This window comes from Neoarius graeffei, chromosome 19 (assembly GCF_027579695.1).
Source record: "Neoarius graeffei isolate fNeoGra1 chromosome 19, fNeoGra1.pri, whole genome shotgun sequence".
Classification (NCBI taxonomy): Eukaryota; Metazoa; Chordata; class Actinopteri; order Siluriformes; family Ariidae; genus Neoarius; species Neoarius graeffei.
The window spans coordinates 52,595,077-52,617,314 of record NC_083587.1 but is presented as its reverse complement, the minus strand read 5'-3'; the positions used below and the strand labels follow the sequence as shown (position 1 = coordinate 52,617,314).

The 22,238-nt window shown below is 39.6% G+C and overlaps 1 protein-coding gene across 1 annotated transcript in view; it reads right to left on the bottom strand.

The window, feature by feature from the left end:
- The window catches only part of abcb4 (ATP-binding cassette, sub-family B (MDR/TAP), member 4), a 64,845-nt gene that overhangs the window by 24,370 nt on the left and 18,237 nt on the right, over positions 1-22,238 (bottom strand). The window contains exons 4-23 of the mRNA XM_060900265.1: positions 20,115-20,283; positions 19,898-19,937; positions 19,161-19,352; positions 17,700-17,871; positions 17,366-17,490; positions 14,614-14,785; positions 13,284-13,397; positions 11,416-11,526; positions 11,204-11,329; positions 10,909-11,112; positions 10,550-10,720; positions 9,450-9,611; positions 9,154-9,318; positions 8,391-8,537; positions 8,185-8,289; positions 6,472-6,549; positions 6,280-6,363; positions 4,159-4,362; positions 3,867-3,967; positions 3,627-3,767 (exon numbers count right to left, since the gene is read on the bottom strand). Of these exons, the coding sequence (XP_060756248.1) occupies positions 3,627-3,767; positions 3,867-3,967; positions 4,159-4,362; positions 6,280-6,363; positions 6,472-6,549; positions 8,185-8,289; positions 8,391-8,537; positions 9,154-9,318; positions 9,450-9,611; positions 10,550-10,720; positions 10,909-11,112; positions 11,204-11,329; positions 11,416-11,526; positions 13,284-13,397; positions 14,614-14,785; positions 17,366-17,490; positions 17,700-17,871; positions 19,161-19,352; positions 19,898-19,937; positions 20,115-20,283 (2,783 nt within the window). The remainder of the gene's footprint in view (positions 1-3,626; positions 3,768-3,866; positions 3,968-4,158; positions 4,363-6,279; positions 6,364-6,471; positions 6,550-8,184; positions 8,290-8,390; positions 8,538-9,153; positions 9,319-9,449; positions 9,612-10,549; positions 10,721-10,908; positions 11,113-11,203; positions 11,330-11,415; positions 11,527-13,283; positions 13,398-14,613; positions 14,786-17,365; positions 17,491-17,699; positions 17,872-19,160; positions 19,353-19,897; positions 19,938-20,114; positions 20,284-22,238) is intronic.

Genomic DNA, 22,238 nt, shown 5'->3' with positions numbered 1-22,238 from the left:
GCAAAGATGGGCCAAGGATCTCCAGGTTATCAACAAATGTATGACAAAATTATTGAAATGTTTAAAAACAATCTTCCTCAAAGAAAGATGCAAAGGGATTTGGATATTTCACCCTCTATGGTGCATAATAAATCATTAAATGATTCAAGGAATCTGGAGGAATTTCGGTGCATAAAGAGCAAGGACACAAGCCTAAGCTGAACACCCCGTGATCTCCGATCCCTCAGACGGCACTGCATCAAGAACCATAATTCATCTATAGCTGATATAACCACATGGGCTCGGGATTACTTTGGCAAACCTTTGTTAAGCTCTACAATACAGAGTTGCATCCACAAACTGCAGTTAAAACTTTTTACTGTGCAAAAAGGAAGCCTTATGTTAACTCTGTCCAGAAGTACTTTTGACTTCTCTGGGCTCGGAGGCATCTGGGATGGACCATCACACAGTGGAAACGTGTATTGTGGTCAGACGAATCGGTATTCCAGGTCTTTTTTGGAAGAAATGGACACCGTGTGCTTCGGACCAAAGAAAAAAAGGACCATCTAGATTGTTACCAGCAACAAGTCCAAAAGCCAGGGTGTGTCATGGTACGGGGTTGTGTCAGTGCCCCCAGCAAAGGTAACTTGCACTTTGTGAGGCCAGCATTAGTGCAGAAAAGTACATAGATTTTGGAGTAACACGTGCTGCCTTCAAGACGACGTCTTTTCCTGGGATATTTCAACAAGACAATGCAAAACCACATTCTGCACACATTACAAAGGCATGGCTGTGGAAGAAGAGGGTGGCTGTCCACTCTGTCCCCAATAGAGAACGTGTGGCAAATTTTGAAATTAAAAAAAAAAAAAGATGACCTCATACTGTTGTACACCATAAGACCTGTTTGCAAGAAGAATGGGACAAAATAACACCTGAAACACTTCATCACTTGGTGCCTTCAGTCCCGAAACATCTTTTAAATGTTGTGAGAAAGAATAGAAATATTTATTAAGTGGTAAATGCTTTAACAGCAACTTCTTTTGAAATGTGTTGCAAAAACTCAAAATTGAAATCAGTGTTTATTTTGAAAACCCAATAAAATTCATGGTCAAATAAACGTGTCCTGTTGGATTGTTTTGAGTGCAATACGGGTCAAAGATTGACTGACAATGGTTTTCAGTCTTAATTTCAACTTCAACATACCATCTCAATTTTTTCTGATTTGGGTTGTAAATAATTTTGCAAACTACATTGATCCCCCCCCCCACTTTTATTTATTTTATATATAAAAAATATAACACACACGCGTACGTGTGTATATGTTATTTACCAGCTGGGAGGTCTGTATCGTGAAATACCATAACCGAGGTTTTGAAAGTACTGACCGAGACCCTCTGGGGACCGACCTTAAGCTGGTAAATAATATATTTTTTTTCTTTACCAAATTCTAACAGAAAACGAGAGCGCCCGAAAGGGAAAACCGAGCCGATGCGAGCTGCCATTTTGAATCCTCATTGACGGCTGTAATGCAAATTGCTTCCTCCTCGGTATACAAGTGCACTTCCATAGGGGTCGACCGATAATCGGCCTGGCCGATATATCGGGCCGATATTCTGCATTTTTAGGGTTATTGGTATCGGCCATAATTTCCACCGATATGCCGATAACATGCCTTTTTGCAGCCATTTCGTTCCTAACGCGACTGTCACTGCACGTCCTTTCCTGCACTCGTCTCTGAGTTCAAGAACACGGTCCCGCCCACCACAACATCTGATTTGTTTGGCACAAGAGATATAGCCAATCAACACGCGTAGCTGAACGCTGTGAACTGTTTCAAGGCGGCCGTACGGGCACTCGGGCAGAAGCCGCACAAGGGATACAGCCAATCAACACACGTAGCTAAACTCTGAACTGTTTCAAGGCGGCCGTATGGGCACTCGGGCAGAAGCAGATCCCACTTCAAGGTAAGGATACGCTGCTTTTGCCGCAATAAGTCACAAACACACAAGTTGCAAAAGCACAACATCATTATATGTTTACATTCTTCATCTACTACTCGTTAAAATTGTCCATTTGCATCTGTGTACCCAGGCAAACTTAGCTTACGGAAGGAAGCACTTGAATTAGCCTACAACCAACTAGTCTCGCTGAAACTACATGTAATGTTGTCCATAGTAAGCAGTCCCCAGCATAACGTAGGCTGCAGTCATTTTTAAATCCCCGTCTGGAAACGTTGTGAATGTGTCAGCAGTTCTACTCGAACAGTAGAATGACAGCCATACAGAGAGGTGGTCAAGGGAAGACGAAATAAAACGTAGTGTTTGTGTTCTGTAGGCTAGCGCAAGCCTACTGGCTATTTGTTATGGTGATGAGTAAACTTCATGACGTGACTCGTGCTCAGAAAGCGCATTGCACTTGTATATGTTAGGTAACTTTATAAAGCGCTATTTGAACATTTAAACAAGCCAGGTGTGATATGGTGCTAGTAGGCTATGTAATACTGTTGTTACATAATAGGGAGTGATAGCCTACTTTGTTTGATTTTACTTTTTTAAAAATGCTGCAGGCAGCTCCCTACACTTGATTTGTTCTTTAAAAACTACTTGAAGTTGGTAAGTCTTACTTAGTTCTTAGTGTAAAAGAATCCAGAGTGTATTTTCATTTATTTTCCACTGAAAATGGTGAGCTGTAATATAGTAGGGAGTGATTTTATTTTTTTATTGGTGAATATTTTATTATTATTTTATTTCTCATTTTATTCTAACTAATGTTTGACTTTATTGTACAAATGCTGCTGGCATCTCCCTGCACAAAATTTCATGTTCAATTTTACAATTAAACATACATTTCATGGATATGAAGGTCTGTGTCAGTGTGTGCTATGTTTAATTTCATGTGAATTATAATGTTTACATTTATCGGTTGCACATATCGGTTATCGGCATCCCAATTCCATAATAATCGGTATCGGCCCTGAAAAAAAAACATATCGGTCGATCCCTACACTTCCATGGCAGGAAAAAAAAACATTTTGCCGCCTATGTAGTCCCCTATTTATACAAAATTGAGTCATTCAGGATTCAGCCATGTTTTTGCTCGGCGTTAGCAACAGTTACAGGTTTTTAGCTTTCTCCCAAAATGTTTTCTTTTATTTCTTCTTCCTCGGGGTAGTAAAACTCGCTTTCGCTGTGAAGACTGTCGTTATCACCATCCATGATGTAAAATGAATGCTATTCTCTTGAGAAATGCTGGCAAAAATTAATAAGATTTTTGATAAAAATCTTATAAATAAATCTTAGATAAATGTTGACAAAATTTGCTACTATGTTTGTTGTTGGTGTGAACGAGCGAGTCGCCAGAGGTCCGTAACTGGGGTCCGTACCGTAGGATACGGACCCGCTCGCCAGCCAATCAGAGCGCAGGATTTGATGAAAACCGGACCGTGAAAAAAAAAAAAAAAAGATTTTATGTAGATTTATGATATATAATCCCAATTCAGTCCATTTCAGTTCCAAGTTATAACACTACAAAACAGAGGGTTCAAGTTGTGAATGCTTATGCAAGCCACTGTATGAGTAGATAAAAATATGAGGTTAGCATTATTAACATTATTGTATTGGATTAACTCTCTCATGTGAATCACTTACAGAAAAACACCCTCAAACGTCATCAGTTTCTGCTCAATAAGCCATGCACCAAACCTGAAGCAGCCCGCATAGGCAAAGTAGATCATGGCTTGGGAGAAAGAGAATGTCAAGCCAAAGATATGTGCCTTCTTCTGAGCATTTCTGGGGGAAAAAAAAAAAAATCCATACAACCACCAAAATCACTTATGGCCAACTATGTAACTAAGGCATTTTTGATCAAGCATAAAAAGATGGACTGACTTGTATGGTAGAATTAGGTTCTCCTGGTAAAGTCTCTCAAACGTCCTCTCTCTGGTCAATGATACAACTGTGCGGACATTTTCTATGGCTTCAGTAGCAATCTAAAAGAAAAACAATTATGTGTCTTGGTAAAAAAAAAAAAAGGCTGAAACAGTTTTGCACTGGTTTTATTCTAATTATCCCTAAACTTCAAATTGCTAGATGAACTATGCAAATTGACTGACTAAAATTCTTTCAACAGCAAGGATGTGAATCACATCTTTTATTTATTTTACTATGAACAGTGCAGTACCTTTCCAGCTTTCTCTAACTCCTTCTTGTCCTTTGTGGCATGGCCTCCTAACATCTTCATCTGGATAGCCCCTGCTACAGCCATAACTGGCACAATGGAGAGGATGAGGAGGGTGAGCTGCCAGCCGTACACAAATGAGATGATGATTGCAGTGCCAAGGTTTGCCACATTCTGAGCCAACGTGGCCAATCTCACGCCTGTTGCCTGCCAAACACCATTCACAATATATTAATACTGCTTTCAGTATTTCCCCCTTTCCTTTAAAGCCAGGAGGAGACAAACCGTTCTAATTGTATTCATGTTGGTTAACTTGTGTTTTAATGCAGCAGGTTAATAACCCTGCAGAAAAGGTGCTAGTAAGTCAGTATTAGATGTGATTACCAAGGTTTCCCCCCCATATAAGTACCATGTTTGGGCGATGTCTACCGAATTGGCATATGACGATAACTACAGTGATAGCCTATAAAAATCCAGCTTTAGCCTGTAAAGCTTGCTCTTGTTCTGTCTTTTTTTTTTAAAATAAAGGTAAGAACAACATTCTTTTATAGTAACGTTTGTCTCTTATGTCCGTTATTAGGGTTGGGTATCATTTGAATTTTATCGATTCAGATTCTGATTATCAATTTGGGTTCTGATCAAATTCTCTGTTTCAATTCCAAAATGGTTTAAAAGAGGTCAAATATTTAGATAACAAAACATAACTTTTGACCATTTACCATGGTCCATCTTTCACACTGTTGTGACGCTAGCCATTCATGCTAGCTCATATCTATACACATGGACACGTTGTTGCGTTGATGCATGACAGTCATGTAGACAGGTCCTGGCAGATACCTACCATACACAGATATGTAGCCTTTGTTTGCCATAATAAAAAGTGTTCTCACAGAACTGATGAGCAGACCTGAAGTTTTAATTTTTTTTACTGATACCCAGTACAGTGCCCTGCGATGAGCTGACGACTTGTCCAAGGTGTACCCTGCCTCTCACCCATGGTCAGCTGGGATAGGCTCCAGCTTGCCCCCTACGACCCCGCACGGGATAAGCGGTTACAGATAAAACATCAAACAAACAACCACCCAGTACAGTGGCATTTTGGATTCGGTTCTAACTTGGAGCCGAGTTTCAGTTCTCAATCCTAGCTGTTAAATTCTATCCTAGAAAAAGCCATGGCACAGCAGTTATGCTCATATTTACATAGGAATAACATCCATGAAATGTATCAGTCAGGATTTAGACCTCATCATAGCACAGAGACAGCACTGGTTAAAGTAGTAAATGACCTACTGTTGGCATCTGATCAGGGCTGTGTCTCCCTGCTTGTATTGCTTGACCTTAGTGCAGCTTTTGATCATTCTATTCTCCTGGATAGACTAGAAAATGTTCTGGGAGTTACGTAAATAGTGTGATTTAAATTTGCTGTTTTTCCTTTAGTAAATCTGGTGCAACAAGTGATTATAATTATTAGAATAAACCCATCCTTCAGTTTTGCGCTCTCTGGCTGGCACTTCTTAAAATACATAATCAGTTTTACAGCTCAACTTGATCCCCGAGGAAATCCACGCAAATAAGTAATAAGATTGGGGGGGGGGGGGGGGTCGTCATTTGGAGAATCACAATGCTGGGCTTAACATCATGATTACTATCAGCTATAGGCGATGGACAATGGTATTGTCCATTGGTCCACCCCTAATAAGTACACCCCTTTTTAATTAATAAGAGGTGCACTTACAGGCTAATTTATTAATTCATTTCCGCATTACAAGGAAGGATTAATGACGACACAAAAAGGGGGCACACCATTTTATTTGCTTATTTTTTCTTAAGTCTGCCAGAAATAATAAAAAAAAAAAATTACGGGTTTATATCTGAATACAGATATGGATATTTGGAGCACTAAACAGATACAGATAGTGTTAGTGGTACACCTTAACTTTCCTCTTAACTTTCCTCTTTCCTCTGGACAGTCAGATTTAGATATAACAATTTCAGCATGATTAACGTGTAAATCCCAGATTTTTAGTCACTTGTACAAACTACATCAGTGCTTTAATCTAGCCGTATTGCTTCAAGAGGATAAAGACTGGATACAGATTTAAGAGAAGGGGTTTAAAAACTCACGCCCTGCACTTGAGCAGTGTCCGTGGCCAGTCTGGTGGTCAGTGCTCCCACACTATTCTTAGGGTCATCATACCAACCTAGGTCCTAAAACACACATGCACACATGAAATGAGTTCAATCCCACCCACTCTTTCTGACCATGGCTTATATATACACTGATGCTGGTAGAAGCATTATTGTGTTGACTCTGACCTGTCTCAGCATGGATTTAAAGGCTCTGTACCTCAGTTTCATGGTCAGAATCTCTCCAGCTTTACCGAAACAGAAACCCTGAGAGAAATAAATACAAATACACTTTTTATTTAAAAGTGAACTGCAAAAATGTACAATCTACCATAAGAATATGAAATGCATATTAGGTCATACAGATCTTTTGTATTGTTTGAACCTTGTAAAACAGACTACAGCTTCATCTTTGAACTTTAACAATAATGACTATACTGAATTTCGACAAGACTGTAAAATCTGAAAAAGATTGTTCAAATGATCTGTGGCACTTCTGGTTCTTGGCCTAGCAGAGCAGATTACTCTGTGTGTGTGTGATTTTTATATATATATATATATATATATATATATATATATATATATACACACACACACTAACCCCACAACCGTAGGTGAAAGGCTTCTTCAGTTCTGTCTGACTAGTGGGGAGTTCCAGGTATTTATCCTCTAGTGGACCAAAAGCAACCCTAAGGAGAGTCGTTGAGGTCACATGGATCGTTGACCCTCTCAGCCATAGATTGAGGCCAAGTTTACATTAGACCGTATCTGTCTTGTTTTCTTCGCGGATGCACTGTCCGTTCACATTAAAACACCGGGAAACGGGAATCCGCCAGAGCCCACGTATTCAATCCAGTTCGTGTCTGGTCCGGTGCTGTGTAAACATTGAGGATACGCAGATACGCTGTGCTGAGCTCTAGCTGACGTCGTCATTGGACAACGTCACTGTGACATCCACCTTCCTGATTCGCTGGCGTTGGGATCACACACACGGCGGCTCAGTCCCGAATCACTGCTCGTGCGCTTCACTCGTGCGCTCTGTGAGCTGCGCAGGGCCGGAGTGCGCACCCTCCAGAGGGCACTCACTGTTCAGGGCGGAGTGATTTGGAGCGCAGGAGGAAGCGCTGAGCTGCACTGAGGTTTATTTACACATTTCAACCTCCTTCAGGCACTTAAACTCAGTGAGAACATGAACATCACAGCCAGGTGTGTTTATCTGCTGGAGAAGGTGTTCGCTTGCCATCCTTCCACTTGCAAGTGGTGAGTGACTTGCGCATGCCCGATATGCACTGGAATCATGTGACGTGCCGTCTAATTAGTCATGTGATTAGCGTATCCGTGTATTGGCGTTGCTGTGTGCACGCGAATCGTGTATTGGCGTTGCTGTGTGTACGCGAATCGTTTTAAAAACGTTAATCTGATGATCCGCTGATTCGAAATAATGTAAACAGGGCCTGAGAGTGTCAATGACCCATGTGACCTCAACGACTCTCCTTAGGGTTGCTTTTGGTCCACTAGTCAGACAGAACTGAAGAAGCCTTTCAGATGAGAGGTGAAACATCTTTAAGGATTTCAAGCAAGTCCAGTTGCCTCCTTTAGCACCTACGGTTTATGATGACTTGGATGACGGAGAACCTTCACAGACGTGTTGCACTTATAATTAGCACTTTTGACACTTGTGCTAAATGCACTGGTAGATAATACTGGGTTAATAACTCAACAGCAGGAAGTTCAATGTACTTTTAATTTCACATGCTCTCTTGCCTTACTCACACATGTCTGTAAATGAATGACCTGAAGGTGACATTTGGTACTTTAAGTGATAAAATTGAAGACAATAAGCTCATTAACATGAACTTTTGCCAAGAACAGTGAAGTTTTCGAAGGCTTATACTACCGCACCTGTAAGAAAAGAGCGATGAAGGAAATCACCCCAATGATCGCAAACAACAATGAGAAGAGATTCGCTTTTTCCCTTTTAACGTCTATATCTATTTCAGCAAATGCCTGAGAGGAGAAAGGGAGAGAAGAGTAGGAATCCATCAGCACACTGATTTTTAAAAAATATTTATCTTTGGTATTAATAACTGCCTGTGCGTGTGTCCTACAGCAATGATTTTGGAGAAGATAACAGCAAAAGCAGGCTGCAGGCCTCCATTGATAATCGCACAGAAGATTCCCACCACCATGTAAGGCCATTCAGCCTTATTCAGACTCAGTACTTTGAAGAATGACACTTCTGGGACCTTTTCCTCCTACAGAGAGAGACAAAATACGGTGTGAAGCTTTATATCGTCATCAGTATATAATCGAAAACATAAGGTCATATTTTCTCTTCCTAAAAATGAGACAAGCCAAAAATAAATGTATATTGTGAATTATTCTATCCACATTTCACTGGATACGAGCAATCGCGCGCTCTGATTGGCTACTCTACTACTAGGAGATCAGCTCATATACCGCGAGTAGAGAAAAATAACCAACCGAGGACGAAATAAAAACTCTACCCGAAAACAAAACCCCAAAAAATAAAAAGCAGCAAAATATGGAATAAAAGTATTTGATAGTAAGAATGGATCTTTTTTTATTTTTTCAAGAATTATTATAGCATTTTTCACAAATTGCTCCTGTCGTTTTGCCAGTTTGTTTACATTCTAAGCGGAAATGATTGTCAGACGTTTTGTATAAAGTTTTTATTTATCGAATTTGCAAAAAATAAAAATACTCCGTTTTTCAAAATCCAGTGAATGTGGATAGAATAAAACAGTTATTCCATTCAAGCTCGTTGTACATGACTTATAGCCATTATCACCTCGCGGACGACTCAATTTCATGGAATAACTGTTAAATGTACATTGCTGGTTGTTTCACCTGTACTGAATCTTTGTGTACTTCTTCCTGGCCTTTCTCTGAGTCAATAAAACTCTTGGATTTCTGTCTGTAGAGTGTATGTTCCATCAAAGACGTAGTGGGGCTCTTCTCATCCAGCTCTGCCTCCTCTGCTTTTAAATCTGTGCCTTCTGTGCTATTAAATGTCTGAAGGATCAAATTGGATTTTATTTCCATGATGTTTTGACACATTAATGTATGTATAATATATACTTTACAGATAACTATGTGTGAACTACGTCAATCATGCTCTCTTGAGCTACCAGAGATCAGCTCACCTGCATAGTGACCAGTGAATGGTACACTCCTTTTTTCTCCATCAGTTCGTCATGTGTGCCGAGCTCTACGACATTCCCGTTTTGGAATCCGGCAATGACGTCAGCGTTACGGATGGTGGACAAACGGTGGGCCACGATGATGGTTGTCCTGCCAAGTCTCACCTGCACCAAATCCATGTATAAAGCTTATTATGCCAAACATGCTTTCTTTGATTACAAGTGAACTTTATGCTTTTTATTTTTTCCAATTTCTGCTCACTAGCCTGTCCATCACATGTTAGCTATGCTGTTGAGAGGCACTATAACTCCCGATAAGATAGTAATGCAGATCAGAAACACATGCTACATCGAATGTATCAAACTTGAAAGATTATCTTGTGGCTCACTGTTGTCAGCAAACACATAAGCAATGAAAGGAGATTAAAACTAAAATATACTACATGTGGAGTTTGCATGTTCTCCCCGTGTCCGCATGGGTTTCCTCCGGGTGCTCCGGTTTCCCCCACAGTCCAAAGACATGCAGGTTAGGTTAACTGGTGACTCTAAATTGACCGTAGGTGTGAATGTGAGTGTGAATGGTTGTCTGTGTCTATGTGTCAGCCCTGTGATGACCTGGCGACTTGTCCAGGGTGTACCCCGCCTTTCGCCCGTAGTCAGCTGGGATAGGCTCCAGCTTGCCTGCGACCCTGTAGAACAGGATAAAGCGGCTAGAGATAATGAGTTGAGATGAGATATACTATATGTCTTCTGAACAATTGCCTGCCTGTCTGTCTGACCACATGCTCCAAATGTTGCTAGGGTGATGGCTAATTTGCCTTGGCAATCCAATCATTCATTGACTGACTGCTGTAGACCGCACAATAAGTGCGAGCATCAGAAATGGTCAACCAGTCTCTGTGTTTGATGAATAACTGTGATCGTTTGAATTTCAGGGCTTATTTCATTCCATCATGAAGGATATCTAGATAAACATTTTGCATGACAAAGATTGTCAAATTGGGTTCCGCCTCACTTACAAACAGCTCTGGGTAAAATGCTACCATGATCCAGCTTGCTACACCTCCAAAAATGGAATAAAGTGGTTTTGTTTGTATGGTTACCTTATCCAGGGCTGCTTGTACAATTGCTTCACTTTCTGTGTCCAGAGCTGATGTTGCCTCGTCTAATAGGAGGATCTTGGGGTTGCGCACGAGAGCTCGGGCGATGGCAATTCTCTGTTTCTGTCCTCCACTCATCTGAGTGCCTCTGTCTCCCACCAGAGTCTCAAATTTCTGAAAATGATGCTTTATTAGTGCACACATACGAAATGAACAGAACCTAATCGAGCTTATTTATGCCTAATGTCATTGCTGCCAGGCACTTCATTCATCTTTCCCAATTAGTCCTTTGAAGAACAGGCTCTTCTCTTATTATGGTTTCCTGCTTATTTTTGTCATTGAATATTCTCAGGAGGTCTTACATCAGGAAGTTTCATGATGAAATCATAGGCGTTGGCCTCGCGTGTGGCCCGCTCTATCTCCTCCTGCGTTACATCCTCACGGCCATATCGAATGTTCTCGGCAATTGTGGTGGCGAAAAGAACAGGCTCCTGGCTCACGACGCCAATCATCTCCCTGAGACGGCGCACATTCAGAGTGCGAATGTCATGGCCATCTATATTCACCTAGAGAAAGAAAGCGAGTTGAGATGAGGAAGGGTTGAGAAAGTGCTACCCCTTTTATTGTGACACCGTCTCTTTCTCTGCCCACACTTACTGTTCCTTCTTGGGGGTCGTAGAAGCGCTGAAGCAGTTGGACTGTTGTACTTTTACCACAACCACTGCTACCTACAAGAGCAATAGTCTGTCCACTGCTAACCTTCAGATTCATGCTATTTAGGACCTACAAACACAAGAAACAGGTGCTCTGAACCTTCTTTTTTTCCTTTAAGCCTGTTAACATTTGACTAAGTAGAAGCTTGAATGTACTTTCACATCCTGTCGCGAGGGGTAGCTGAAATGAATGTCTTTGAACTCAATGTTTCCTTTCACCATGTCGAGTTTGTAGCCTTCATCTGAGAAACTGTTGATGCTGGGTTTCTGTGGACAAAATACAGGAGTGCTTGACTTCCCCATATGAAAACAAAAACTCCAAAACAAATAATTAATAAAATATTTCATGTTTTTTAGCTCCAGACCAAAGGCACACCTAATGGAAGCTTGTTTGGACTGAGTGTTGTTCAGCACTCAGTAGGAGACCAGCTCTGGTCTCGAGTTCATGGTGCCACTGAAACAATGGCAGGAAGATCTCACACCAGGTTTGAATTTGTTTGGATAGGGTCAGATGTGTTTTGGAATTTTTTTTTTTTTTGTTCCTCAAAGCCCCTGTTTGTTCCCTGAAAGTTTATTATAACTGAAAAATTGGCCATGAAATAAAAAGTGTGTATACGTATTTGTGTGAATGCTTGAGCATACACTAATCCCACACCCTGACCTCTTCTTCCGTACTGGGAAGAAGCAAGAGACAGGAAGTGGGAAGTCCCGGGCAAGATGTCCTCCAGTTCTCTGTGCTAGAATATTGTATATAGTAAGTGTTCTTCCAGCTTCCCTTGTAATTGCTGGAAAAGTAATTACTCTGTTTGACTTCCTGTTTCTGTACTTTAGTCCTACTGTAGGTTTACATTTGGTATAATCTTTGACATCTGGCATTATAACTCAGGACCAATATTAAAAATGCAGCAGTAGTTTTCCTTTTGCTTAAACTTGAAAAATTTGCTCGATTTTAAGAATTTGTTATTACGATTCCTTTAGGACTGAAATTAAAACCTGCACTGCAAAAAATGGCCTTTCAAAAATAAGAAATAAAAGATTAAAACAAAGCATATTTGCTTGAATCAGGTGAAAAAAATCTGCCAATGGAACTAGTCAAATTTGACTTGGTCAGATTTCTTAAAGTAAGATGAAAAATCTAACCTGTTTTTAGATGAAATAATTCCAAAATAAGATTGGGGAACTTATTATGCGAGATCTGATTAACTCAAAATAATCAAAATAGTTCTTATAACAACAAGATCGTACTTCTTACATTTAGCCATTCAAGTCATTTTTTTTTTTTAAGATTTTTTTTTGGGCCTTTTCCACCTTTATTGGATAGGACAGTGTAGAGACAGGAAATGAGCGGGAGAGAGACGGGGAGAGATTGGGAAATGACCTCAGATCGGAATCGAACCCGGGTCCCCGGATTTATGGTATGGCACCTTATCCACCTGAACCACGACAATGCGTTTTGGGGGCACTAGATTCAAAGATTTCAGTAAAGTTCATTTATTCCCAAAACAAGCATACGGTACTTTGGTTTTTTTTTTCTTGAAACAAGATGAACCGCATTTGACAAATATCCAAAATGTACTTACTTGTTTAAAAAAAAAAAACTTGTTTTATTTTCAAAGGTGCTCCAAATAAGACTTTCAAGACATTTTGTCTATACAAGATTTTCATGATGGACTGTCTAAAAACTAGCCTTTCTAGCTAAATGAGGTTTTGCTTCTTGGGCAATTATGTCTTATAATAAGGGTGGCTAGATGTTTTGACTTGAAAATAGACAAATAAACTTCCTAAGATTTTTATTTTTTGCAGTGTGAATGCCAGAAGAAAAATGAACTATAAATAAAATATCCCAAATGTGTGCACAACGCTAATTAGACCCTCTTACTGATGGACGGTGATGGAACAAAACTGCCCAGAGCTAGTTCATCAGTGTGAAGAATATCAGAGTAAGAGTTAGTTCAGTGTCTGTGGTTTTGTATGATGTATTGTCTACGTGAGAAAGCACAAGGTCAGTAGGAGGTGTTACTCACATGATCGATGATGCTAAAAACCTTGTGAGCAGCCCCTCGTGCAGTAGAGAACGCTTGGATGTTGGGAGTGGTCTGGCCAAGGCCGAATGCTCCAATCACAACGGCAAAAAAAACCTAAATGAGGAACAGAAAATGTGGCTGTTTCTGCTTCTTTATGTGGTTATGACTGAGTTAACAATTTTGTAGACTGGACAGTGAAATTTCTTTTCAGAAAATCTGTATCTGTATCATGCTATGAAATCTTGTAATGTACACAATTTTAAGTGTTTAGCTGAGTGTTCAGTTTACCCGGCCTATTCATTTCTGATACTATATATAAAAAACACAATCTTGTCATAATGACCAACAGTGACTGACTATCCTTTTTAAATTCATGGATATAACAGTCAGGTGACTGAATATATTTAACAGTTATTCCATGAAATCGAGTCGTACACGAGCTGATAGCGGCTATAAGCCATGTACGAGGAGATTGAGTGGAATAACTGTTTTATTCTATCCACATTCACTGGATTTTGAGAAACGGAGCATTTTTATTTTTTGCAAATTCAATAAATTAAAAACTTTACACAAAACATCTGATGAAATAATTTCCTCTTAGAATGTAAACAAGCGGCACGGTGGTGTAGTGGTTAGCGCTGTCGTCTCACAGCAAGAAGGTCCGGGTTCGAGCCCCGTGGCCGGCGAGGGCCTTTCTGTGTGGAGTTTGCATGTTCTCCCCGTGTCCGCGTGGGTTTCCTCCGGGTGCTCCGGTTTCCCCCACAGTCCAAAGACATGCAGGTTAGGTTAACTGGTGACTCTAAATTGACCGTAGGTGTGAATGTGAGTGTGAATGGTTGTCTGTGTCTATGTGTCAGCCCTGTGATGACCTGGCGACTTGTCCAGGGTGTACCCCGCCTTTCACCTGTAGTCAGCTGGGATAGGCTCCAGCTTGCCTGCGACCCTGTAGAACAGGATAAAGCGGCTAGAGATAATGAGATGAGATGAGATTGTAAACAAACCGGTGAAATGACAGGAGTGATTTGTGAAAAATGCTATAATAATAATAATAATAATAATAATAATTCTTGAAAAATTTAAAAAAAAACCCTGTTCTTAACATCAAATACTTTTATCCCACATTTTGTTTCTTTTTTTTTTAATGTATTTTTTGGGATTTAGTTTTAGAGTTCTTATTTCGTCCTTGATTGGTTCAGCAACAAGCTCCACCATTTTTTTTTTCCTCTACTCACGGTACATGAGCTGATAGCCTAGTAGTAGAGTAGCCAATCAGAGAGCGTGATTGCTCATATCCAGTGAACGTGGATAGAATAATAAACCATATACTCACTGTCAGAAGTGTTCCGATGTCATATTCTCCAGAGAAAATCAACGTGCTGCCATACCAGAAGGCCAGAGAGTAGGATATGTAGATCATGAAGTATGTGAAACCCACTGCGATGTTTACTGTAAGGGCTTTTTTTATACCACAGTTCTTGGCATTTTCCAGGTTTTTCTCATACCTGTCAGGAAGTCAGAGCTGGTCAAGTAACTGGTAACACAAAGATGATTAAGGAGCCTCAAATGATATTTGAATGGTTGCATCAATGGTTTGCCAGTTACATACTTTAACACCTCAACTTTAGGAATTTTAGGAAACTAAATTACTCATCACTTAAAATATTTTTGATTTACTCTCAAGTCTTCCTACACAGAACATGCCGAGTAAGGTGGTAGTTTAATAAACGTGGTGGTAAAATAGCATGTCTGTCTAAAGATGTCTAAAAACTAGCAAGTGAATGTCATGTTTGGATCACGGTGTTGAATAGCTAAGGATGTGAAATGGGCATAAGCCTAATCAATTACAAAAACCAGTTTGCGATTAATACCTGCTGTCACAATACTATCCATGATGCTCCTATACTGCAGTCAGAATGGAATTATTAAATGTAAAACCACTCTTTCACTTTTTGGGCTAACTAGGTTTTGAAATGCTAAGATTTTACTTGTGGCTGCGATAGAGTACATTAAAATAGAAACCGTTCAGTTCAGGAAACAGAGTTGGGTTTTCAAAACTATACATACAGTAGAAAATAAATATCAAAATTTCACCATCTAAAGGGTTTTCCCAGGCTGTCACAAATGCAGAAGCACAAAGCACAGATAATGTGCAACTACAAGAGATAATAACTTTACCACTTTACTATGTTAAAGTTGATTTGTCTGCGATTCAAATATGATTTAAGTGTACCTAGACACTTTTGAGCTATGACTTTACTTACTAGTTTTGCCTTGTACATACAGTTATATCTACATTTATTCTATCCACATTCACTGGATATGAGCAATCGCGCGCTCTGATTGGCTACTCCACTACTAGGCTATCAGCTCATATACCATGAGTAGAGAAAAACCAAAATGGTGGCTTTATCAAGTATTTAAAAGAAATAAAAATGGCTAAAAGAATATAGTCGTGTCCCCCCCCCCCCAGTATCTCTTGTTCCACACTCTGGCCCAGTTGGTGGCGGTAATGTAGTCTGGTTAACACCAGACCATATCACAAGTGAAATATGGTCTGGAATCTGCCTATTGAATTTCTCGTAGGGGAGGTGTGGTTTACGATTGTCAATGGCCGTTTATTGGACGTTGCGAAAGTCTATCATTTGGCGTATACGTAGCCCATGGCCAATCATGGCAGTTGTACCCGGTGACGTAGTTAGAGCGACGAAGAGGCGAAGAAGAGAAGGAAAGAGAAAGAGAAGGCAAAACAAAAATAGGAAAACAATGGCACCGAACGATTACTGCCGTTTGTGCAAGACAAATATGAGAGAAGCTGGTTTGGTTAGTTTGGTTCGTATCGCTCGCCGCCATGTTAAATGTGATCCGTAAACAGTCCCAAATAAACTACAAGCTTCCGTTTGTCGAGTAGTATGCGTCACCGTCTTTCCACCCCTCCCCACTCTCTGATTGGCTCCCTAACTCAGGCGAGCCTTTACACCATAGTTTCCATGCTGTCTTTTCAGATCGGAACGATTGTGCAAAGCAGCATGGGATTTCCCAGGCTAGCGATAATGCACCTAAGTAAACAAACAAACAAACAAACAAAAAACCCCAATGGTTTTTAAAGAGAAGAACAAAATGGCGGCGCATTTTGCTGAACCATCCGAGGACGAAATAAAAACTCTACTCAAAAATAAAACCCCAAAAATACAAAAAAAAAAAAACCATGGAATAAACATATTTGATGGTAAGAACATGCATCTTTTTTTTATTTTTCAAGAATTATTATAGCATTTTTCACAAATTGTTACTGTCATTTCGCCGGTTGGTTTACATTCTAAGTGGAAATGATTTTGGACGCTTTGTATAAAGTTTTTATTGATACAATTTGCAAAAAATAAAAATGCTCTGTTTCCCAAAATTCAGTGAATGTGGATAGAATAAAACAGTTAATCCACTCAATTTCATGGTATATGGTTTATAACCCTATATATAGCTATCAGCACATATCCGACATAATTTCGTGGAATAACTGTTAAATATATCATGTCTTTGCTTAGACACACTTTTACTGGTCTGAACATTCCACAGATACGAGGTTTACTATGGACCTCAAACTTGAGCAGAGATCAAACATCAAATTCTGGAGACCTTTGAAATGCTTCATGAGCACAACCCTCAAAAAATGATCAAGAAATTGAGCGCATCGTGCGTCAGGATCATCGGATCACTCTGATTTCTTCCCCTGTTGAAACGCGTATGCCACTCAAAACACCTTGCCTGGCTCATTGTCTCATTGCTGTAGGCTTACTCAAGCATTTCAAGGGTCTCCATTACGGATTTCCTGAATTTGACAGACATTAACGTTTGCTCTCTGTGTAAAATTGCAAATGTGCACATGCACGTTGTCACAAAAAACACATGCAACACAGGTCCCGATGTTGACAGCACGATGTCATGTGGCGATGTCATAACGACTAATGAACGTTACTGCTCACTCCTGCTGCGTGAGCATAACCGTGCCGCACTCTGTTAATTCGCAACAGGAACAGTCCCGGAACTTTTTGATCGCACCACCACGTATTGGATTTAAAGAAACGCACCTCTTTATTTCCTTCTTCTGTCCTCCAAAAGCAAAGACAGTTCTGATGGAAGATAGCACCTCTTCAGCTACAGCTCCAGCTTTCGCATATGCTGTCTGCTCCCTCGACGTGAATGTGGTCATTATCTAAACACGAAGCAGGCAAACCTTGACACTTCAAATGCTGTTCTTAATTCGCTGAGAAATGTTTTGGTAGTTAGAAAAATGTATAAACATCTCCCCTAAAGTTTACATTCCAAAGGTTCTCTCCTCCCCATCCTTATATACACACTACAATGCAAAAGTGAATCATGTTATTCCTATCTCTGTTCTTCTATCTGGTAACATTCTCTCACCTTGGCAATGGCAGCAGCCGAGAGACCTAGCAGGGGACTTATTGAGACGATGACCAGGGTGAGCTTCCAGCCTTTAAAAAACCCAATGATGAAGCCCGTTAAAAAGGTGGAGAGGGACTGAATTAATGTGCCCAGCTTGTCTGCAATGCCTTCATTTATCTTCAAGATGTCACTGAAAAGAGCACAGAGTATAATACTGTAATTAGCCTGGTAATCTGTTTGCTTTGCCCTTTATGAATTACGTGGACATTTTAATTCTTAAAAAAAAAAAATCTTACGGACATATGTGCATTGATTCAGAATTGTTCAAAGAGAGAACTAAGTTACAGTGTCTTGCAAAAGTATTCATCCCCCTTGGTGTTTGTCCTGTTTTGTCGCATTACAAGCTGGAATTAAAATGGATTTTGGGGGATTTAGCCTTAACACCATTTGATTTACACAACATGCCTACCACTTTAAAGGTGCAATTTTTTTTTTTTTTTTTTTTTATTGAGACACAATAATTAAGATGGAAAAAAAAAACCAGAAAGCTGGAGTGTGCATACAGTAGGTATTCATCCCCCAAAGTCATTACTTTATAGAGCCACCTTTTGCTGCAAGTCTCTTGGCGTATATCTTTATTAGCTTAGCACATCTAGCCACTGGGACATCATGTGACACTTTGATTGCACACAAGTGGATCTTAATCAACTAAATATATGTGACTTATAAAGTTAACTGGTTGGACCAGCTCTTATTTAGGGGTTAAAAACCTATGCACACTCCAGATTTCTGTCCCCCCCCCCATTGTTTGTCTCATCTCATTATCTCTAGCCGCTTTATCCTGTTCTACAGGGTCGCAGGCAAGCTGGAGCCTATCCCAGCTGACTACGGGCGAAAGGCGGGGTACACCCTGGACAAGTCGCCAGGTCATCACAGGGCTGACACATAGACACAGACAACCATTCACACTCACATTCACACCTACGGTCAATTTAGAGTCACCAGTTAACCTAACCTGCATGTCTTTGGACTGTGGGGGAAACCGGAGCACCCGGAGGAAACCCACGCGGACACGGGGAGAACATGCAAACTCCGCACAGAAAGGCCCTCGCCGGCCACGGGGCTCGAACCCGGACCTTCTTGCTGTGAGGCGACAGCGCTAACCACTACACCACCGTGCCACCCCCCCATTGTTTGCGTCACAGTAAAAAATAATAATAATAATAATAATAATTCACCTTTAAAGTGGTAGGCATGTTGTGTAAATCAAATAGTGATAACCCTCCAAAAATCCATTTTAATTCCAGCTTGTAATGCAACAAAACAGGACAAACACCAAGGGGGATGAATACTGTTGCAAGGCACTGTATATGACACGAGTCCCTTCTTTTTTTTTTTACTCCTACATAAATATAGTGTGTTCGAATTAAATTATCTAAAATTGTATAGTTTTTCCTGGTACTTAACCCCTTGTCTTACTCTGTGAGTCGTGTATTGAGTTGTCCTGTCTCGTTGATGTCAAACCAGCCGATGTCCTGTTTGATGATGGAGTGAAAGAACAACTTTCTGAGCCTCTTCACTTGTCGCCCTGCAGCCAGGGTCCAGAAGGCCACTTGCATGTAAGCCGCAAATAGGACTACAGCTCCCATGATGCTGTAGTAAATGGCATACCTGAGCAGGAGCACAGATACGGTGTAAGTATGAGTTTATAAAAGACCACAGTCAGTAAACCCTCTGCACATCCCTGGGTTCTTTTTAATATTACTTTCATACTGATACCTACTGTACACTTACCTGGCCAAAAGCTTCAGGGTCTCAAAAGCTGCAATCTAACTGGATGTGCACATATCTGAATATAAACATTTTTTAATGTACGAGCCACTCTTGTTTGCTCGTGAACTCAGGGAAGAACTTTGATCACTTATTAGCTCAGCAAAGGATAGGTTTGCTTTCGAGCTACAATGGCTAAATCAAGTACTTTTTTGAATCATCTTTCTATGAAAAACCATGCCATTTCCAGAAAGTTGAAAGGGGGAGTTTAACACAAGTTAACATTTGACTACACGACTGAGGTGACAGATACTGTACAATTGTGCTAAAATACATAGTAAACTGCAGAAAAGTAGCCAGTAGTTGACTATGAACCTTTCATGCATAAACCATTAATGCAGAACCAGCTTATGTAAGGATACACAAAGAGGAACCTGTTACAGTACCTTGTCATCTCTTCTCCAAGTGTTATATTGGAGCTGTTGTCTAGGATGAGAAATTGAGATACGTGTTTAAGTGTTAATTGCTCATAGATCAACAAATGTGTTTTAAAAATGGTCTTAAGTTGTGCATCTTTTTTGTCTAAAGTGATTCCCAGATGACGACACTAGATATGTCAAAGTAAATGCTCATAGTCACATAGAAATTGTTTATTTGACTCACTCGGTAAGGTAATATTTGGAGGCAGGTTCCCTGCCATACTGTCTACCACAAAGCTGTTCGTCATGTCTCCAAATACAATCACCATAGCAGGAAGTACCGCTCCATTGCCAATGGCCATAATGGTTCCAACCAACATCAGAAGAATGTCAAAACTATCAGCAAAGCGAAACTGATAACAGCGAAAAGAGACACATAAGTTGGAGAACATACTTGGCCAAATTAAAAAAAAAAAAAAAAAAGACAAACAAATTTGTAACCTATTTAAAATATTTAGTCTTGTCCTTTCAACTTCGTATGATTACATCATTCATAGACTGACAAGTGTTAGTATTTGTTTTGTTTTATTGTTTATTGCACATCCAAGAACAAAATTGGCTTAACAAAATATAACAAATACAAGACATGCAGGGGAGGCCTGAAACCTGATGTTTTTTCAAGGGTCTCCCTTGTCAAAATAAAAATGACAATATTAGGGTCAACTTATATAAAGCATAAAGTTAAAAAAAAAAAAAAAAGTAAAATAACAATAATAACATCGATTTGCTGAAAAAATGATAGGGCTAAGCTAAAGATCGACTTACTAAACAAATCTAATATTAAACATGAAAACCGTCAATTATGAACAATTTATTGATGAGGATTTGGAAAGATGGATCAGTGCGATTTAGTAGTTGGATTATTCAAGATTTCCTTTGTCAGTTGCTTCTTGAAAAGGGGCAGAGACGTACTGTTTTGTAATTGTTGGGTTTTTTTTTTTAAGACTATTTCATACAAAGGGTCCTCTATACATTAAAGTAAACTGTCGCTGATTAGATTTGGTTAGAATCGGTCTTAAAGTGCCATTCCACCATTGGATGTATTCTTTGGCATAAAATACAATATATTTTGACAACATATATAAATGGCATCACTAGATAGAGAAATCTTTTAGCTTCAAAATGATATATCAAACATAGTTTTTTGACAACGACAAGTATATTCATTTTGCGACCAAAGTCACCTACCCTTTTAATTTCCGCGCGTGATGTCATCGGCAGGTTCCCCTTCTTGTGTACCACGTGACGTGTGACGTGGCACATATCAGCAATGGTGGATAGAACGTGATAAAAATAATACCAATAAATCTAGCTAACTGAAAGATTAACTCAATTTTTCGCAATTTTTTTGGCCCCCATATACGAGGAGAAATGACTCTCTCACTTTGGGGGTTTCCTGGTCTAAAAATAGACCGACACGTGGTACACAAGAAGGGGAACCTGCCGATGACATCACGTTTCACTACCGCGCGGAAATTAAAAGGGTAGGTGACTTTGGTCGCAAAATTAATATACTTGTCGTTGTCAAAAAATTATGTTTGATATATCATTTTGAAGCTAAAAGATTTCTCTGTCTAGTCATGTTGTCATAAAATATATTGTATTTTATGCCAAATAATACATCCAATGGTGGAATGGCACTTTAAGTTATTGCACTGTCTTGTGTTGTGTTTGTGGATAGCCGAGTTAAATGTGATGCCATCTCTGTAATGTGCTGGTAAACATGAACTTCCATAGATGATTTTGCCAACAAAAAGACTAATCTGTAATTTGTTAATGTCATATATTGTTAATACTTTTAAATCATGAAACAAATTTGCTGAACGGAATGTATATGACGCATTTGAAGCAATCTTAATAAAGCGTTTCTGTAGTAAGAGCAATGGCTTTAGCGTTGTTGGATAAGTGCTTGCCCATATAATATTACAGTACGTTAAGGGTTGTTTTACAATCAGGGTACAAAGTTTGTGTCACAGGGGTCCAAAATTCAAATTGATTCAAACTGGTTCTTGTACCAGTTTTTAAGTGAAGGACAAGTTAAAGAACAGATTTCAGGTAATTTTTTGACGTGTGTATGGTAGTTTTGTGTAAACTGCTATAAGATGGGAGAAACAAATGAAGTGACTTTTTTCTGACAATTCAGAATCCACTACTTCCATAGTGCTTTTAAATATAAGGCTGTAAGCTTTGTGTTAGTTGTCTCTAATATTTATGTCCCAATATCTTGAGCACATTTTAGGATGAAAATAATCATTTTAGAGATGTTATTTTATATTGAAAAATTAGCTGTCTCGGAGAGGACATTTTT